This window comes from Ranitomeya imitator, chromosome 2 (genome assembly GCF_032444005.1).
Source record: "Ranitomeya imitator isolate aRanImi1 chromosome 2, aRanImi1.pri, whole genome shotgun sequence".
In the NCBI taxonomy this organism is placed as follows: domain Eukaryota; kingdom Metazoa; phylum Chordata; class Amphibia; order Anura; family Dendrobatidae; genus Ranitomeya; species Ranitomeya imitator.
In genome coordinates this window covers 391993224-392014617 of record NC_091283.1, presented here as the reverse complement: position 1 = coordinate 392014617, position 21394 = coordinate 391993224, and the positions used below count along the sequence as shown (strand labels likewise).

At 43.6% G+C, this 21394-nt stretch overlaps 1 protein-coding gene across 3 annotated transcripts in view; it reads right to left on the bottom strand.

The window, feature by feature from the left end:
- Nucleotides 1-7244: 7244 nt before the first annotated feature.
- Nucleotides 7245-21394, bottom strand: part of LOC138667007 (zinc finger protein 84-like) — a 57646-nt gene continuing 43496 nt past the window's right edge. For all 3 annotated transcript variants that reach the window (XM_069755230.1, XM_069755229.1, XM_069755231.1), the window contains one exon: nucleotides 7245-10001. In XM_069755230.1, coding sequence (XP_069611331.1) covers nucleotides 8494-10001 — 1508 coding nt within the window. In that variant the 3' untranslated portion in view covers nucleotides 7245-8493. The remainder of the gene's footprint in view (nucleotides 10002-21394) is intronic.

Genomic DNA, 21394 nt, shown 5'->3' with positions numbered 1-21394 from the left:
GCAGAGGGTGGTTATAAATGGTATAGTCTCTAACTGGGTCGCTGTGACCAGTGGGGTACCGCAGGGGTCGGTATTGGGACCTGTTCTCTTCAACATATTCATTAATGATCTAGTAGAAGGTTTACACAGTAAAATATCAAAATTTGCAGATGATACAAAACTATGTAAAGCAGTTAATACAAGAGAAGATAGTATTCTGCTACAGATGGATCTGGATAAGTTGGAAACCTGGGCTGAAAGGTGGCAGATGAGGTTTAACAATGATAAATGTAAGGTTATACACATGGGAAGAAGGAATCAATGTCACCATTACACACTGAATGGGAAACCACTGGGTAAATCTGACAGGGAGAAGGACTTGGGGATCCTAGTTAATGATAAACTTACCTGGAGCAGCCAGTGCCAGGCAGCAGCTGCCAAGGCAAACAGGATCATGGGGTGCATTAAAAGAGGTCTGGATACACATGATGAGAGCATTATACTGCCTCTGTACAAATCCCTAGTTAGACCGCACATGGAGTACTGTGTCCAGTTTTGGGCACCGGTGCTCAGGAAGGATATAATGGAACTAGAGAGAGTACAAAGGAGGGCAACAAAATTAATAAAGGGGATGGGAGAACTACAATACCCAGATAGATTAGCGAAATTAGGATTATTTAGTCTAGAAAAAAGACTACTGAGGGGCGATCTAATAACCATGTATAAGTATATAAGGGGACAATACAAATATCTCGCTGAGGATCTGTTTATACCAAGGAAGGTGACGGGCACAAGGGGGCATTCTTTGCGTCTGGAGGAGAGAAGGTTTTTCCACCAACATAGAAGAGGATTCTTTACTGTTAGGGCAGTGAGAATCTGGAATTGCTTGCCTGAGGAGGTGGTGATGGCGAACTCAGTCGAGGGGTTCAAGAGAGGCCTGGATGTCTTCCTGGAGCAGAACAATATTGTATCATACAATTAGGTTCTGTAGAAGGACGTAGATCTGGGGATTTATTATGATGGAATATAGGCTGAACTGGATGGACAAATGTCTTTTTTCGGCCTTACTAACTATGTTACTATGTTACTATGTTACCAATTCTTTAGTACAGGGAATAATTGCTTAAACAATGCACTAATGCTCTAATAGGAATAATTCTATCCCACCGCTCTGCCACCAATTTGTCATGTACCCGCTTCTCAGCACACGACTTGGGGTTGTGTGTTGTGAATTCTGTGGTCAAGCTCCCTCCTGTGGTCATGAGTGGTACTTCGGCTGGTTCTGTCTATGAGCTTCCTCTGGTGGATGTGAGTGGGGCTGCGGCTTCTGATTTTCCTTCCTCAGGTGACGAGGTTAAGTCGTTAGGTGCTGCTCTATTTAACTCCACCTAGTTCTTTGTTCCTTGCCTCCAGTCAATGTTCCAGTATTGGTCTTGCTCTCTCCTGGATCGTTCTTGTGGCCTGTCTGCCCTGCATAAGCTAAGTTTTGCTGGTGTTACTTTTGTTTGCTATTTTTTCTGTCCAGCTTGCTATATTGGTTTTTCTTGCTTGCTGGAAGCTCTGAGACGCAGAGGGAGCACCTCCGTACTGTTAGTCGGTGCGGAGGGTCTTTTTGCGCGCTCTGCGTGGTTGTTTGTAGTTTTTTGTGCTGACCGCAAAGCTATCTTTCCTATCCTCGGTCTATTCAGTAAGTCGGGCCTCACTTTGCTAAAATCTATTTCATCTCTGTGTTTGTATTTTCATCTTTACTCACAGTCATTATATGTGGAGGGCTGCCTTTTCCTTTGGGGAATTTCTCTGAGGCAAGGTAGGCTTATTTTTCTATCTTCAGGGCTAGCTAGTTTCTCAGGCTGTGCCCGAGGCGCCTAGGTCTGGTCAGGAGCGCTCCACGGCTACCTCTAGTGTGGTATGATAGGATTAGGGATTGCGGTCAGCAGAGTTCCCACGTCTCAGAGCTCGTCCTATGTTATTAGTAACTATCAGGTCACTTTGTGTGCTCTTAACCACTAGGTCCATTGTGGTTCTGAATCACCAGTTCATGACAGTACTGGAGGCTCAAAGTACTAATGCTTCTCAATAGAGGGAAAAGAGAAATTCTGAGACCATTTTTTTTTCTCTGCACTGTGTTTTGTCTTTCTTTTCCCCTAGACATTTGGGTGGTTCAGGACACAGGTGTAGTGATGGACATTAAAGGCCTGTCTTCTTGTGTGGATCATCTCACTGCAAGAGTACAAAATATTCAAGACTTTGTGGTTCAGAATTCTATGTTAGAACCAAGAATTCCTATTCCTGATTTGTTTTCTGGAGATAGAGCTAAGTTTCTGAGTTTTAAAAATAATTGTAAACTGTTTCTGGCTTTGAAACCCCGCTCCTCTGGTGACCCAGTTCAACAAGTTAAGATCATTATTTCTTTATTACGTGGCGAACCTCAAGACTGGGCATTTTCCCTTGCGCCAGGAGATCCTGCATTATGTAATATTGATGCGTTTTTTCTGGCGCTCGGATTGCTTTATGATGAACCTAATTCAGTGGATCAGGCAGAGAAAAATTTGCTGGCTCTGTGTCAGGGTCAGGATGAGGTAGAGATATATTGTCAGAAGTTTAGGAAGTGGTCTGTGCTCACTCAATGGAATGAATGTGCGCTGGCAGCAATTTTCAGAAAGGGTCTCTCTGAAGCCCTTAAGGATGTCATGGTGGGATTTCCTATGCCTGCTGGTCTGAATGAGTCTATGTCTTTGGCCATTCAGATCGATCGACGCTTGCGTGAGCGTAAAACTGTGCACCATTTGGCGGTATTATCTGAGCATAAACCTGAGCCTATGCAATGCGATAGGACTTTGACCAGAGCTGAACGGCAAGAACACAGACGTCAGAATGGGCTGTGTTTTTACTGTGGTGATTCCACTCATGCTATCTCCGATTGTCCTAAGCGCACTAAGCGGTTCGCTAGGTCTGCCACCATTGGTACGGTACAGTCGAAATTTCTTTTGTCCGTTACTTTGATCTGCTCTTTGTCATCCTATTCTGTCATGGCATTTGTGGATTCAGGCGCTGCCCTGAATTTGATGGACTTGGAGTATGCTAGGCGCTGTGGGTTTTTCTTGGAGCCCTTGCAGTATCCTATTCCATTGAGAGGAATTGATGCTACGCCTTTGGCCAAGAATAAGCCTCAGTACTGGAACCAACTGACCATGTGCATTGCTCCTGCGCATCAGGAGGATATTCGCTTTTTGGTGTTGCATAATCTGCATGATGTGGTCGTGTTGGGGTTGCCATGGCTACAAGTCCATAACCCAGTATTGGATTGGAAATCAATGTCTGTGTCCAGCTGGGGTTGTCAGGGGGTACATGGTGATGTTCCATTCCTGTCTATTTCATCATCCACCCCTTCTGAGGTCCCAGAGTTCTTGTCGGATTACCGGGATGTATTTGATGAGCCCAAGTCCAGTGCCCTACCTCCGCATAGGGATTGCGATTGTGCTATCGATTTGATTCCTGGTAGTAAGTTTCCTAAAGGTCGACTGTTTAATTTATCTGTGCCTGAGCACGCCGCTATGTGGAGTTACGTAAAGGAATCCTTGGAGAAGGGTCATATTCGCCCGTCGTCGTCGCCATTGGGAGCAGGGTTCTTTTTTGTGGCCAAGAAGGATGGTTCGCTGAGACCTTGTATTGATTACCGCCTTCTAAATAAAATCACAGTCAAATTTCAGTACCCCTTGCCGCTGCTGTCTGATTTGTTTGCTCGGATTAAGGGGGCTAGTTGGTTCACCAAGATAGATCTTCGTGGTGCGTATAATCTTGTGCGTATTAAACAGGGCGATGAATGGAAAACAGCATTTAATACGCCCGAGGGCCATTTTGAGTACCTGGTTATGCCATTCGGGCTTTCTAATGCTCCATCAGTATTTCAGTCCTTTATGCATGACATCTTCCGAGAGTACCTTGATAAATTCCTGATTGTATACTTGGATGATATTTTAGTGTTCTCGGATGATTGGGAGTCTGACGTGAAGCAGGTTAGAATGGTGTTCCAGGTCCTGCGTGCTAATTCTTTGTTTGTGAAGGGGTCAAAGTGTCTCTTTGGTGTTCAGAAGGTTTCGTTTTTTCCCCTTCTACTATCGAGATGGACCCTGTTAAAGTTCAGGCCATTTATGATTGGACTCAGCCGACATCTCTGAAGAGTCTGCAAAAGTTCCTGGGCTTTGCTAATTTTTATCGTCGCTTCATCAATAATTTTTCTAGTATTGCTAAACCGTTGACTGATTTAACCAAGAAGGGTGCTGATGTGGTCAATTGGTCTTCTGCTGCTGTGGAAGCTTTTCAGGAGTTGAAGCGTCGTTTTTCTTCTGCCCCTGTGTTGTGCCAACCAGATGTTTCACTCCCGTTCCAGGTCGAGGTTGATGCTTCTGAGATTGGAGCAGGGGCTGTTTTGTCGCAAAGAAGTTCTGATGGCTCGGTGATGAAACCATGCGCCTTCTTTTCCAGGAAGTTTTCGCCTGCTGAGCGTAATTATGATGTTGGCAATCGAGAGTTGCTGGCCATGAAGTGGGCATTCGAGGAGTGGCGTCATTGGCTTGAAGGAGCTAAGCATCGCGTGGTGGTCTTGACTGATCACAAGAACTTGACTTATCTCGAGTCTGCCAAACGGTTGAATCCTAGACAGGCTCGTTGGTCGCTGTTTTTCTCCCGTTTTGACTTTGTGGTTTCGTACCTTCCGGGCTCTAAAAATGTGAAGGCGGATGCCCTGTCTAGGAGTTTTGTGCCCGACTCTCCGGGTTTGCCTGAGCCAGCGGGTATTCTCAAAGAGGGGGTAATTTTGTCTGCCATCTCCCCTGATTTGCGGCGGGTGCTGCAAAAATTTCAGGCTAATAGACCTGACCGCTGCCCAGCGGAGACACTGTTTGTCCCTAATAAATGGACGAGTAGAGTTATCTCTGAGGTTCATTGTTCGGTGTTGGCTGGTCATCCTGGAATCTTTGGTACCAGAGATTTGGTGGCTAGATCCTTTTGGTGGCCGTCTCTGTCGCGGGATGTGCGTTCGTTTGTGCAGTCCTGTGGGATTTGTGCTCGGGCTAAGCCTTGCTGTTCTCGTGCCAGTGGGTTGCTTTTGCCCTTGCCTGTCCCGAAGAGGCCCTGGACACATATTTCTATGGATTTTATTTCTGATCTCCCCGTCTCTCAAAAAATGTCAGTCATTTGGGTGGTTTGTGATCGCTTCTCTAAGATGGTCCATTTGGTACCCTTGTCTAAATTGCCTTCCTCCTCTGATTTGGTGCCATTGTTCTTCCAGCATGTGGTTCGTTTACATGGCATTCCGGAGAACATCGTTTCTGACAGAGGTTCCCAGTTTGTTTCGAGGTTTTGGCGAGCCTTTTGTGCTAGGATGGGCATTGATTTGTCTTTTTCCTCGGCTTTCCATCCTCAGACAAATGGCCAGACTGAACGAACCAATCAGACCTTGGAAACATATCTGAGATGTTTTGTTTCTGCTGATCAGGATGATTGGGTGTCCTTTTTGCCTTTGGCTGAGTTCGCCCTTAATAATCGGGCCAGCTCGGCTACTTTGGTTTCGCCGTTTTTCTGCAATTCTGGTTTCCATCCTCGTTTCTCTTCAGGGCAGGTTGAGTCTTCAGACTGTCCTGGTGTGGATACTGTGGTGGATAGGTTGCAGCAGATTTGGACTCATGTAGTGGACAATTTGACATTGTCCCAGGAGAAGGCTCAACGTTTCGCTAACCGCAGGCGCTGTGTGGGTCCCCGACTTCGTGTTGGGGATTTGGTTTGGTTGTCATCTCGTTATATTCCTATGAAAGTTTCCTCTCCTAAGTTTAAGCCTCGTTTCATTGGTCCATATAGGATTTCTGAGGTTCTTAATCCTGTGTCTTTTTGTTTGACCCTTCCAGCTTCTTTTTCCATCCATAATGTATTCCATAGGTCATTGTTGCGGAGATACGTGGCAGCTGTGGTTCCATCCGTTGATCCTCCTGCCCCGGTTTTGGTTGAGGGGGAGTTGGAGTATATAGTGGAGAAGATTTTGGATTCTCGTATTTCGAGACGGAAACTCCAGTACCTGGTTAAGTGGAAGGGTTATGGTCAGGAAGATAATTCCTGGGTCTTTGCCTCTGATGTCCATGCTGCCGATCTAGTTTGTGCCTTTCGTTTGGCTCATCCTGGTCGGCCTGGGGGCTCTGGTGAGGGTTCGGTGACCCCTCCTCAAGGGGGGGTACTGTTGTGAATTCTGTGGTCAAGCTCCCTCCTGTGGTCATGAGTGGTACTTCGGCTGGTTCTGTCTATGAGCTTCCTCTGGTGGATGTGAGTGGGGCTGCGGCTTCTGAGTTTCCTTCCTCAGGTGACGAGGTTAAGTCGTTAGGTGCTGCTCTATTTAACTCCCCCTAGTTCTTTGTTCCTTGCCTCCAGTCAATGTTCCAGTATTGGTCTTGCTCTCTCCTGGATCGTTCTTGTGGCCTGTCTGCCCTGCATAAGCTAAGTTTTGCTGGTGTTACTTTTGTTTGCTATTTTTTCTGTCCAGCTTGCTATATTGGTTTTTCTTGCTTGCTGGAAGCTCTGAGACGCAGAGGGAGCACCTCCGTACCGTTAGTCGGTGCGGAGGGTCTTTTTGCGCCCTCTGCGTGGTTGTTTGTAGGTTTTTGTGCTGACCGCAAAGCTATCTTTCCTATCCTCAGTCTATTCAGTAAGTCGGGCCTCACTTTGCTAAAATCTATTTCATCTCTGTGTTTGTATTTTCATCTTTACTCACAGTCATTATATGTGGGGGGCTGCCTTTTCCTTTGGGGAATTTCTCTGCGGAAAGGTAGGCTTATTTTTCTATCTTCAGGGCTAGCTAGTTTCTCAGGCTGTGCCCGAGGCGCCTAGGTCTGGTCAGGAGCGCTCCACGGCTACCTCTAGTGTGGTATGATAGGATTAGAGATTGCGGTCAGCAGAGTTCCCACGTCTCAGAGCTCGTCCTATGTTATTAGTAACTATCAGGTCACTTTGTGTGCTCTTAACCACTAGGTCCATTGTGGTTCTGAATCACCAGTTCATAACAGTTGCGCCTGCAAGGGTTAATCTATTTCCCCTCTCTCAGTCCAGCATTCAACCTCTGTCCTATGCCTTAATAGGAGCATAAATCACACACGACCCAGGCCACACACCCACCACTAACCGAACACACGGGCGATGAATCCCAGAAATATTACTACTACTGTCTGCCAATCATAAAGCTCACATACTTTAAGGCTATGGATTCTTTAGAACATGCAAGGTTTATCTTGTTAAAGTTTGATGCTTTAATATAAAAGGTACAGTGCTTACAATAAAAATGTATAAAAATATGGTAATAAAAAGACATACAGATATGCAAAAGTTATAAAAATAAACGAGAAAACTTACAGAAATATCTAACTTTGTAGTTTGCTTTCTGCTCCGAGGGGGGCGAATATGGACAGGAACACATCAGCTTGGCTGCCCATCAATCTGTGAACACGACTGTATGTATACAGGCCTAATTTATAGAGTCACCCTGGAGGTCAAATTTCTAGACCTACCTATCAGGTTAATATTTATAATTGCTCTTTTGTGATGGGACCGTGAACAGTCCACCAATGAATATATTATTTCCTCTTAAATTCTCTGTGTAAGTTTCTCACAGATAGTGTCAGGCTATAATTGACATCTCTCTTCAAAAGAGACAGAAGGTGTGAAACGCTTCTCCTTCTTGGTTCTTAGCACGGCCCCCCGGCGAGATTGGAGACAGTAGACTGCTTTCTCAGGAAAACATATGCTGTGACCCCTGTGAGACCTGCAGTCTCAGGACAGATGTTAAATTACTGCTAGTCACACATATATACCTATACATATTTCGCTTCAGGGGGCAAACACTTTTTCACACAGAACCCTGTAGGTTTGGATTTCTTTTTCCCTTAAAAACAAACACCTTCATTTAAATACTGTATTTTGTGTTTACTTGTGTTATATTTATCTAGCATTTAAATTTGTTTGGTGATTTGAAACATTTAAGTGTGACATACATATAAAATAAGAAATCAGGAAGGGAGCAAGCACTTTTTCACACAACTGCATATTACCAGTCCACATATCTGGCCCCTCTCTGATTAAACTGATGCGTTTCGAGAAATGGTCACAATTCAAGATAAATATTGACGAATCTGAAGCCTTAAATGTCTTTCTACATCACCAGTAAGTGAACACTCTGATGTCCAACTTCCAATTTAAATGGCCCCCAAGGAGCAATATCAACTATCTGTGCATTGATTTCCCTCCCCCCTCCCCGATCTAAAGGCTATTCTCTCTCAACATTCAAATGTCTTTCTCCTGGTTGAAGTTGGATCTTAACTCCCGGAATTGGAGAGAATTTTCCTTGTTTGGCAGAGTCAATGTTCTTAAGATAGCCATCAACTTTTCTGTTCTTCCTCTTCCAGACTTTTATATTCTGTTTATTGTTATATTATGCTGTTACAAAATAAAAAAAAACCTTTTAGTTAAAAAAAATGGCTACCTTCCTGTGTGAGTTTTTAGATGTGTAACAAGATTTGTTTTCTGATTAAAACATTTTCCACATTCTGAACATAAAAATGGCTTCTCACCTGTGTGTATTTTGTGATGTCTAACAAGACCAGATTTCATTGTAAAACATTTCCCACATTCTGAACATGAAAATGGCTTCTCCCCTGTGTGAATTCTCTGATGTTTAGCAAGTTTTGATTTAGTACTGAAATATTGCCCACATTCTGAACATGAAAATGGTTTCTGCCCTGTGTGAATTTTCTGATGTACAAGCAGACTTGATTTCTCTGTAAAACATTTCCCACATTCTGAACATGAAAATGGTTTCTCCCCTGTGTGAATTCTTTGATGTACAACCAGACTCGATTTCTCGGTAAAACATTTCCTACATTCTGAACATGAAAATGGTTTCTCCCCTGTGTGTATTCTCTGATGCATCATAAAATTTGAATTTTGTGTAAAACATTTCCCACATTCTAAACAAGAAAATGGTTTCTCCCCTGTGTGAATTCTGTGATGTTTAGAAAGTGTGGATTTCTCACTATATCGTTTGCCACATTCTGAACATGAAAATGGCTTCTCCCCTGTGTGAGTTTTCAGATGTGCAACAAGACTGGCTTTCAGATTAAAACATTTGTCACATTCTGAACATGAAAATAGCTGCACCCCTGTGTGAATTCTCTGATGTTTTGAAAGTGTGGATTTATTACTAAATTGTTTGCCACATTCTGAACATGGAAATGGCTTATCTCCTGTGTGAGTTTTCAGATGTGCAACAAAATTTGTTTTCCGATTAAAACATTTCCTACATTCTGAACATGAAAATGGCTTCTCCCCTGTGTGAGTTCTCTGATGTCTAATAAAACATGTTTTCTCTGTAAAACATTTCCCACATTCTGAACATGAAAATGGCTTCTCCCCTGTGTGAATTCTCTGATGTATAACAAGACTTGATTTCTCTGTAAAACATTTTCCACATTTTGAACATGAAAATGGCTTCTCCCCTGTGTGTATTAGCAGATGTCTATCAAGATGTGATTTATTTGTAAAACTTTTCCCACATTCTGAACATGGAAATGGTTTCTCCCCTGTGTGTACCATGTGATGTTTTACAAGACATGATCTGTGTGTAAAACATTTTCCACATTCTGAACATGAAAATGTCTTCTCCCCTGTGTGTGTTAGCAGATGTCTATCGAGATGTGATTTCTTTGTAAAACCTTTCCCACATTCTGAACATGAAAATGGTTTCTCCCCTGTGTAAGCTGTTTCATGATCAAGAGCCCTTCCGTGACTTTTGTTTTGCATATTTGTCTTTGATGAAGCAGAAACAATGACCAGTTGAAAAGGATCAGGTGACAGATTTTTTCTGATAACATCTTGAGGTGTATCTGGTATAATGACATGTTCTTCATAAGTATCAGGAGTCATATGAAAATTATCTGCTGACAAATCAGAGAATATGAGACGTCCCTTAGTGCTCCTGGGAAAGTCACCTGCCAAGAATAAAAATTATTTTATTATTTTTCAGAAACATTGCATTGGAATTATAATACTATTATATACTTTATAACATGTCTGTGCAAACTAGACAATAGACCACAAAGAAGGATTGAGATCACAGTGTTAGTCCACCAGGTTATGTCCTTACAAATGTTCTCTACTCTATTATAGCCACTTTTCAGGTCATGATTCTCTGTGTCTGTCATGAATCTGTTCCAGTTACACATTCAGAAGAGACTCATAAAAGGCATCTGTAATCAGCTTTATTAGGAGATTCCTTCTCATACACTCCCTGACAGGTACAAGCACTGTAGCACAGAGTAAAGCACAGTGGAGGAGATTGATCATGTACACAAGTCATGGCTTTAGAGAAAAAAATTAAGGTTTTGTATATCTTTTTATTAATGTAACTAAACAGTGGATACAATAAAGGAGAACAAGTCCTTCATATTTTTATATATGTCATGTAGGCCGACAGAAACATTGGCTGTATTTGGGTAACTGGGGGATCTGAAAGTTTCCTATGTGCAGCAGTGTCCTCTGCAAACATAGTAGTTGTCCGTCTCTCGTTCTTGTGCAAATCACTTAGCCTTACACTGGTGCTTGAAAGTTTGTGAAACTTTTTCATATTACTGCATAAAATTGACCTAAAATTACACCTGATTTTTGCACTAGAAGTAGATAAAGAGAGATCTAGATTTGTACTATCTAGCAGGTCAGTTACTTAACACTATGGAGGTCAGTCCTCCTCTAGACCCAGTGCACCACTTCTTTCACATTGGCTGAGTAGGATTGATTACTTGTTCAAGCACATTTACTGTGGACACTGGTACGCTAGGACATATTTTTTAGGTAGTACTTATAGCAATTGTTTGGGTATCCTGCTTAATTATTTATACCACTTTTTAATTGATGAGGCATTGTATTGTTGGACTAATAATTGTCTCCCACTCTTTGTCTGACATAGATTCTTGTGGTCAGACTATGGTGACATTCAATACACATAGTAGGTATAATTAACAATACTACTGTAAGCAACAGAAGGATATAGGGCTAGGTCTTATATATTATACTAAGCCACCTTCTGGTGCTATTATCCGTAGGTAATTATCTGTATATAGCTATATAGTTTTGCAAATTGCACTTTCAGCTTTGTTGTGGGTTTAAATTAAACTTAATAAAAGTTTTTTTGTTAGCCTTTTAGTGTTGCCCTTCGATAAATCTATTTATATACAATGTAAGTTGGTTTTACGTTATACTACTAATAATATCTTTGTCACGCACGCGCCCAGACTGGTTGGCGCGGGCATACGGGGGTGTGGCCCCACTGGACCACAGACCAAACTTCCCTGGAACGGGCGTAACTAAGTAGCTTCCTAGGTGTTCGCTGGAGCCTCTGATGGTGAGGTCAGACTTGTGCAATAGGAAGCTACCAGGTGCCACTCCAGGGTGATGTCTGGCTGTGGCTGCTGATCCCACTAAGGAACGGAGCGGGCACGGCTGGCACTCTGGCTGACAGGCGGGCACGGTGGGGACACAGGCAGGCAGACGGGTACAACAGAGACACTGGCGGGCAGGCGGACACGGCTGGCTCTCTGGTAGGCCGGTGGGTACGGCTGGAACATAGGAAGAACCGGTAGGGACCGGTCTGCAGGCAGGTATGTGAAACAGGTTGGAACCTGTTCAGACAGGAGGACTAAGTAACAAGTAGAGAAAGACCGCAAGAGCGGATGCAGAGCGAAAGCACAAGAGCTAGAACCAAGAACAGAAACGCAGGAGGCTGAGTACGAGTAGAAGGTGGAACTAAGAGAAGGAGAAGGCAGAGCCAAGGGCGGAGACGCCGGAGGCGGAGCCAAGAGCGGAGACGCCGGAGGCGGAGCCAACAGCGGAGACGCCAGAGGCGGAGCCAAGAGCGGAGACGCCGGAGGCGGAGAAAAGAGCGGAGACGCTGGAGGCGGAGCCAAGAGCGGAGACGCTGGAGGCGGAGCCAAGAGCGGAGACGCTGGAGGCGGAGCCAAGAGCGGAGATGCTGGAGGCGGAGCCAAGAGCGGAGACGCTGGAGGAGGAACCAAAAGCGGAGACGCTGGAGGTAACGCCAAGAGCGGAGACGCTGGAGGTGGAGCCAAGAGCAGAAACACAGGAGGCGGAGCCAGATAGAACCGCAAAGAGCGGAGCCAGATAGAACCGCAAAGAGCAGAGCCACAGAGCAAAGCCAGAGAGTGCGAAGCAAGGTCTGAGTGCAGAGCCGCAAGAGTGCGGAGTGTAAGCAGACTGAGAACACAAGGAAAGACAAAGCAGGGAAGGAAGCCACAGACAAGGAGACCGAGAAAAGACAAAGTACAGACAAGGCAATGGAACAAGACACAGGGACAAAGACACAGGGACCAGGATATTCTGCCTCCTGGAGGGCGGACTACAAGATCAAGGCAATAGCACAGAGAAAAGCCTCCAGAGAGGGAGTAACTCAGAGCAAGGCCAGGCAAACTCAGCAGCTAAACACTAACTGAGCTAACACATTGCACAGGCCCAGACCACAGGGTGGAGCTGTACTATATACAGGAGGCCTCTTGGTAATTGGTCAGGAACTGATTAGACAGATGCACCTGATTCCTATAAGAACCAGAGAGTTCAGGCGCCGGCCCCCTATACACATAGCCATGAAGCATGCACAGAGCAGAGACACAGAACATGAAGCTGGCATGAAACAGAAACCACATCATGGCCTGGAGCAGTGGGTAAGATTGTGTGAGAGATGTGAGGCCATGACGTGATGCCAGCAGAGTTGTTACAATCTTAACCCCCTTCCTGACCTATGACGTATTAGGTATGTACAGGAGCTGCGTGTTCAATTAACATCATAGCTGACACCCGGCTTTCATTGACAGGAACGATGCCTGCATCGCTTCCAACTGTTTATCTCCCTAAATATCAATCACAGCATTTAAAAGGCAGGGAGAGGGATGGAGCTCCCTCTCCCCTCCAATCGGCGCCCCGCAATGTCATTGTTAGGTCCTGATAGTTGCCGCCATGACCGGGATCATCATGACGGCATCCGAGTCATGACGGCAAAAAAAACCCTGAAAATTATGGGTACTAGTTATGTAACAAATAGATAAATGATTGCACTCAATTGTACTAAAGCAAATGAATGTCTGATACATGAAATGTGAATAGCATAATGGCTTGTGAAATCTATGAAAAAACACATGAGATGCTTAGCACAAAATTTGGCCAAAAAATGTGAGCCCATCCACCAACGTCAAGGTAATCTCATGAATCGGATGGGTTCCTGACCTGACTGCTTAGTGTGAACACTTACCTCTGGCTAATGTCATGGTAAAGCCTGTATTTATAGGAAGGTTGGAACCAAAATGTGTTTGGATGTAATTAAAATCACAGCATGGTGAAGGGCGGGGTGTTCAAGTCGGAAAAAAATAGTACATAGCAAGTAATGGTAAACTGACTGAACAGAGAACTAGTCTGAACTGGTGCATAACCAAAAACAACTTACATAGCAAATAGATAAATGGTTGCACTCAAATGTACTAAAGCATATTAATGTGTGATACATGAAATGTGAATAGCATAATGGCTTGTCAAAACTATGAAAAAACACATGAGATGCTTAGCAGAAAATTTGGCCAAAAAATGTTGGTGGATAGGCGTGACAGTTTTGTGGGTCGGTTCCTTCAGGACAAGGAGATAATAGACGTGTACTTTTATTTTTTGTTTTTGTATATACAAAAACTAATTCCTGGGATATATATGTATATGTATATATGTACACTCATGGTTAGTGGTTGGGTGAAGCCATTTATTGTCAAACTACTTTCTCTTTCTTAAATCATAATGGCAACTCAAAACATACAAATGAACCTGATCGATTTTGGCCTGATAACATGCACAGAAGTTGATACAAATGGGTTTGAATGGCTACTAAAGGTAATATCCTCACTTGTGACCTGTTTGCTAGTAATCAATGTGTGTGCATGAAAGCTGAGTGAGATTCTGGGATCCAGACAGACTCTTGCAACTTTCATCCAGCCACTGACATATCTGGATTGTAATTATTCTGGATTAGTCATGGGGAAAGCAAAAGAATTGTCAACAGATCTGTGGCAAAAGCTAATTGAACTGTATACAACAGAAAAGGGATCTAAAAAGATTATAGAAATTTGATTTCAGCTCACCCAGTTGCTCTATGCTCATCCACCTGGGGCTCAGACACCAGCCTCACCCTGGCCTCACATCAAGGATAATAGAAAAAATTGGAGTCTAGCACAACAGGACTGGATTTTCCTTTTCTTTTTATTTTTCAAAAGAAATTATAGTGCATACAAAACAAAAATGTACATGGTCGACATCACCCAGTCGACACGTTTCAACTGCACTAGGCAGTCTTACTCATGAGTGAGGCCAGGGCGAGGCCGATGTCTGAGCCCCAGGTGGATGAGCATAGAGCAACTGGGTGAGCTGGAATTAAGTTTCTATATGTATAATTTTTATTTTGATTACTGGTCTCATACACTGCAGTACTTGTGAGAGTCCGCTTATAGCTGAATCTCACAGGCTACGGTACCTTGGGGTCATCACATGACCTCAGAGTGGCGTATCGGTGGTTGTTATGAGTAAGACTGTCTAGTGCAGATGAAACGCGTCGACTGGGTCATGTCGACCATGTAAATTTTTCTTTTGTATGCACTATAATTTCTTTTGAAAAAGAAAAAGAAAAGAAAAATCCAGTCCTGTTGAGCCAGACTCCAATTTTTTCTATTATCCAAAAAGATATCCAAGGAATTGATAAGGCCAGTCAGCAGCGTTCAAACTGTGATCAACAAATGGAAAATCAAGGGTTCTATAAAAACAAAACCATGCTCAGGTAGACCAACAAAAATTTCCTCCACAACTGCCAGCGGTGCGGCTGTTTCAAGATGCACAATAATCAGGTACTTGAAGAAAAATGGGCTGCATAGTTGAGTCACCAGAAGCAAGCCATTACTGCCAAATGTCACAAAGTATCTTGCCTTCAATACGCAAAACACAGAACAGAGACAAGCCTCAAAACTTCTGGAACAAGGTAATTTGGAGTGATGAGTCTAAAGTAGAACTTTTTGGTCTCAACCATAAACGTTACATTTGGAGAGAGGTCAACAAGGCCTAAGATGAAAGGAACACCATTCCTACTGTAAAGCTTGGAGGTGGATCGCTGATGTTTTGGGGATGTATGAGCTACACAAAAGGCACATGAAACTTGGTCAAAGTTGAAGGAAATATGGATGCAGCACATTATCAGCAAATAATGGAGGCAAATTTGCACTCATCAGCCCGGAAGCTGCGCATGGGACATACTTGGACGTTCTAACATGACAATGATCCAAAACATAAGTCCAAGTCAATCTGTCATTAGCTACAGAAGAACAAACTGAAGGTTCTGGAGTGGCCATATCAGTCTCCTGACCTCAATATCATTGAGCCACTCTGGTGAGATCTCAAGCGCACAGTTCATGCTAGACAGCCTAGGAATTTACAGGAACTGGAGGTTTTTTGCTAAGAAGAGTGGGCAGCTTTACCATCTGAGAAAATGAAGAACCTCATCCACAACTACCAAAAAAGATTTCAAGTTGTCATTGATGTTAGAGGGGGCAATACACGATATTAAGAAATGGGGTATGTGAACTCTTGATCAGGGTCATTTGGATGCTTTGGGTTGTCAGTATGATTTAAAAGGAGAAAACACAGTAGTTTGACAATAAATGGCTTCACCCAACCACTAAACATGAGTGAAGAAAAAGTTTTGGTGTTATCATTCATATTCTCTGAAAAAAGGCCAAGAAAGCAAAAATTCTGTCAGGGTATGTAAACTTTTGAGCACAACTGTGTGTATGTGTGTGTGTGTGTGTGTGTGTGTGTATAAAGAAAACAAAAAGCAGCACCAAAAGAAAACAAAGGGTGCAAAAAAATCCTTCCAAGTATATACCAAACCTCATACTATAGTCCAAAAAATGAAGGCAGCACTCCAATAGAAAAAAGGAAAATGATTTATTGGCCATTGTGCGACGTTTCAGTCCAGGATGTGGACCTTTCTCAAGCATGCTTGCTTCCCTGACCAGCATTCCAAATGGCCTTCCAGGCAGTAAACAAAAAGGGAAACAGCAAAAAAGATGTAAAAAAAGGACTTCAATGCCCTGTGGCATGGCAACGTTTCGGATAAAACAAATCCTTTCTCAAGCAATGAATCAAGCAGTGCTACAGACATACAGTATATAGGGTGCACATGTCATTAACCCCTTACCGGCATCGGACGTACTATACCGTCCGATGCCGGCTCCCCTGCTTTGATGCAGGGCTCCGTGGTGAGCCCGCATCAAAGCCGGGACATGTCAGCTGTTTTGAACAGCTGACATGTGCCCGCAATAGGTGCGGGCAGAATCGCGATCTGCCCGCACCTATTAACTAGTTAAATGCTGCTGTCAAACGCAGACAGCGGCATTTAACTACCGCTTCCGGCCGGGCGGCCGGAAATGACGTCATCGCCGACCCCCGTCACATGATCGGGGGTCGGCGATGCTTGTATATTGTAGCCATAGAGGTCCCAGAGACCTCTATGGTTACTGATGAGCGGTGGCTGTGAGCGCCACCCTGTGGTCGGCGCTCACAGCACACCTGCATTTCTGCTACATAGCAACGATCAGCAGATCGCTGCTATGTAGCAGAGCCGATCGTGCTGTGCCAGCTTCTAGCCTCCCATGGAGGCTATTGAAGCATGGCAAAAGTTAAGAAAAAAAGTTTAAAAAAATGTGAAAAAAATAAAAAAAACATAAAAGTTTAAATCACCCCCCTTTCGCCCCAATCAAAATAAATCAATAAAAAAAATATCAAATCTACGCATATTTGGTATCGCCGCGCTCAGAATCGCCCGATCTATCAATTAAAAAAAAGTATTAACCTGATCGCTAAACAGCGTAGCGGGAAAAAAATTCGAACCGCCAGAATTACGTTTTTTTGGTCGCCGCGACATTGCATTACAATGCAATAACGGGCGATCAAAAGAACGTATCTGCACCGAAATGCTATCATTAAAAACATCATCTCGGCACGCAAAAAATCAGCCCTCAACCGACCCCAGATCATGAAAAATGGAGACGCTACGAGTATCGGAAAATGGCGCAATTTTTTTTTTTTTTTTTTAGCAAAGTTTGGAATTTTTTTTCACCACTTAGATAAAAAATAACCTAGACATGTTAGGTGTCTATGAACTCGTACTGACCTGGAGAATCATAATGGCAGGTCATTTTTAGCATTTAGTGAACCTAGCAAAAAAGCCAAACAAAAAACCAATGTGGGATTGCACTTTTTTTGCAATTTCACCGCACTTGGAATTTTTTTCCCGTTTTCTAGTACATGACATGCTAAAACCAATGATGTCGTTCAAAAGTACAACTCGTCCTGCAAAAAATAAGCCCTCACATGGCCAAATTGACGGAAAAATAAAAAAGTTATGGCTCTGGGAAGGAGGGGAGCGAAAAACGAACACGGAAAAACGAAAAATCCCCCGGTCATGAAGGGGTTAATGAATTAATTAGAATAACATTTCAAACATGATTTGTGAAGACCTAATCACCGAATTACATAGATTAAAGTGCTAAGTGCAAATATACAAAATCTTTCATAAAATATCTTATACATGTATAGTGATATATAGTGTACAAAGAACTTAAGTGTTGCAAGCCAAAAAGGACTAAAATACACTCACATCTTCAGTAAAAATACATGCTAGATCCTCGGCATCCTCAGGAGTCCATTGCGCATGTCTGTGATGACATAACAACCTTCCCATAAATCCAAATGTGTATGCATCCGCGCAATGCGGTGCTGAAGGAAAAAAGATCGCCATATTGGGAAAGGTTCTGACTGCTGCGCATGTCCATAGTTTGTAAAGTATTTATAATGTAATTTTGGCACTTTAAGGCGCAGGATAAGCGCATTTCCCACATAGTGCATAAAAAATCACTTGTCATAAAATACTATGTATATATATATACTCAAAAAAATAAAGGGAACACTTAAACAACAGAATATAACTCCAAGTAAATCTAAATCAAACTTCTGTGAAATCAAACTGTCCACTTAGGAAGCAACACTGTTTGACAATCAATTTCACATGCTGTTGTGCAAATGGAATAGACAGCAGATGGAAATTATCGGCAATTATGAAGACTCACTCAATAAAGCAGTGGTTCTGCAGGTGGGGACCACAGACCACATCTCATTACCAATGCTTTCTGGCTGATGTTTTGGTAACTTTTGAATGCTAGTTGTGCTTTCACACTCGTGGTAGCATGAGACGGACTCTACAGCCCACACAAGTGGCTCATAGGTAGTGCAGCTCATCCAGGATGGCACATCAATGCGAGCTGTGTCAAGGTTTGCTGTGTCTGTCAGCGTAGTGTCCAGAAACTACCAGGAGACGTTGAGGGGGCCATAGGAGGCAACGACCCAGCAGCAGGATGGCTACCTCAGCCTTTATGCAAGGAGGAACAGGAGGAGCACTGCCAGGGCCCTGCTAAATGACCTCCATCAGGCCACAAATGTGCATGTGTCTGCACAAACGGTTAGAAACTGACTCCATGAGGTTGGTCTGAGTGCCCAACGTCCACAGATGGGGGTTGTTCTCACAGCCCAACACCGTGCAGGACACTTGGCATTTGCCACAGAACACCAGGATTGGAAAATTCGCCACTGGTGCCCTGTGCTCTTCACAGATGAAAGCATGTTCACACTGAGCACATGTGACAGACGTGACAGAGTCTGGAGACGCCGTGGAAAGGGATCTGCTGCCTGCCACATCCTTCAGCATGACCGGTTTGGCAGTGTGTCAGTAATGGTGGGGTGGCATTTCTTTGGAGGGCCGCACAGCCCTCCATGTGATTGCCAAAGGTAACCCAGCTGCCGTTAGGTATCGAGATGAGATCCTCAGACCCCTTGTGAGACCATATGCTGGTGTGGTTGGCCCTGGGTTCCTCCTAATGCAGGACAATGCCAGACCTCATGTGGCCGGAGTGTGTCAGCAGTTCCTGCAAGATGAAGGCATTGAAGCTATGGACTAGCCCGCCCGTTCTCCAGACCTGAATCTGATTGAACACATCTGGGACATCATGTCGCGCACCATCCACCAATGTCACATTGCACCACAGAATGTCCAGGAGTTGGCAGATGGTTTAGTCCAGGTCTGAGAGGAGATCCCTCAGGAGACCATCCGCCACCTCATCAGGAGCATGCCCAGGTTTTGTAGGAAGATCATACAGGCAAGTGGAGGCCACACACACTACTGAGCATAATTTCCTTGTCTTGAGGCATTTCCACTGAAGTTGGATCAGCCTGTAACTTCATTTTCCAATTTGATTTTGAGCATTATTCCAACTCCAGACCTCCATGGGATATTAGTTGTGATTTACCGTACATTGATCATTTTTAGGTTTATTTGTTCTCAACACATTCCACTATGTAATGAATAAAGATTTACAACTGGAATTTTTCATTCAGTGATATCTAGGATGTGGAATCTTAGTTTTTCCTTTATTTTTTTGAGCAGTGTATATATATATATAGTATGTATTGTTAAGCAGTGACTCGTGTCACAGGTAGGGGTCGCTGTGTGGTCTCCCCAGGTTGTGCATGGAGACAGATGAAGTCCATAGGTGTGCATGGGAGTCACGGATTTCCGGTCCGGGTTTTCCATGTGGCTTCCATGGGTTTGTTAAAAACCCTGCAGTAAGGGGTATGGGTGTGTCAGGTGCAATGTCAGTGTCAGTCTGGTGTGAGCTCTTGTGCAGAGCAGAAGCCTGAAGAGCGCTGGCTGTGTGTAAAGCAGAACAGGCCAGCGGAGCCAGCAGTTATGGCAGGTGAATAGCCTGGCACCTGCAGCGTACGCAGTGATGCAAGTCGTCCATGGTGGCCAGTCCTGGGCCCAGAGGTGAACCAGAGGTGGATGTCCTGTGTCCAAAAGAGTCGGATGTGAACAGTCCTGTTCAGGGAGGTGTACCAGAGGTGGATGTCCTGTTCCCAAAAGAGGACTGGCATGTGTAACGATTGCAACAGGTGGATATGATGCCCAGCTGCTATCCGGAGGATATTCTGGGCTCTGTTCGGCTATGTAAGTAAAGAGACTGTGACACTGTAGTGCAGGACAGCCACAGGAACTAGTCAGAGGAGGACTGGCGTGTGTAGTGTCTTCAACATGTAAAGTTGTGTTTGGGGACTGTAATATGGCGTGCGATTGCCCCACAGATACTGGACAAAGAGAGGTCTGGCTTGTTTAGGGACTGCAATCTAAAAGCAATATGATGTGTAGTGCTATGAAATGAACACTGAGACGAGATGCAACTGTGTGTATTGAACTTTGAGGATGATTATTATAAAATGCTATGCACCTTTAAGTGTGAAGTAACACATTACAGAGACTTGTGTCTGAACTTTGTGGGTCACTGCCTCTCTCTCTCTCTCTCTCTCTCTATATATATATACACACACACTATACATATATATATATATATATATATATATATATATATATATATATATATATATATATATGTATATATATATATATATATATATGTATATATATATATATATATATATATATATATATATATATATATATATACATACATACAGTGGGGCAAAAAAGTATTTAGTCAGTCAGCAAGAGTGCAAGTTCCACCACTTAAAAAGATGAGAGGCGTCTGCAATTTACATCATAGGTAGACCTCAACTATGGGAGCCAAACTGAGAAAAAAAAATCCAGAAAATCACATTGTCTGTTTTTTTAACATTTTATTTGCATATTATGGTGGAAAATAAGTATTTGGTCAGAAACAAAATTTCATCTCAATACTTTGTAATATATCCTTTGTTGGCAATGACAGAGGTCAAATGTTTTCTGTAAGTCTTCACAAGGTTGCCACACACTGTTGTTGGTATGTTGGCCCATTCCTCCATGCAGATCTCCTCTAGAGCAGTGATGTTTTTGGCTTTTCGCTTGGCAACACAGACTTTCAACTCCCTCCAAAGGTTTTCTATAGGGTTGAGATCTGGAGACTGGCTAGGCCACTCCAGGACCTTGAAATGCTTCTTACGAAGCCACTCCTTCGTTGCCCTGGCAGTGTGCTTTGGATCATTGTCATGTTGAAAGACCCAGCCATGTTTCATCTTCAATGCCCTTGCTGATGGAAGGAGGTTTGCACTCAAAATCTCACGATACATGGCCCCATTCATTCTTTCATGTACCCGGATCAGTCGTCCTGGCCCCTTTGCAGAGAAACAGCCCCAAAGCATGATGTTTCCACCACCATGCTTTACAGTAGGTATGGTGTTTGATGGATGC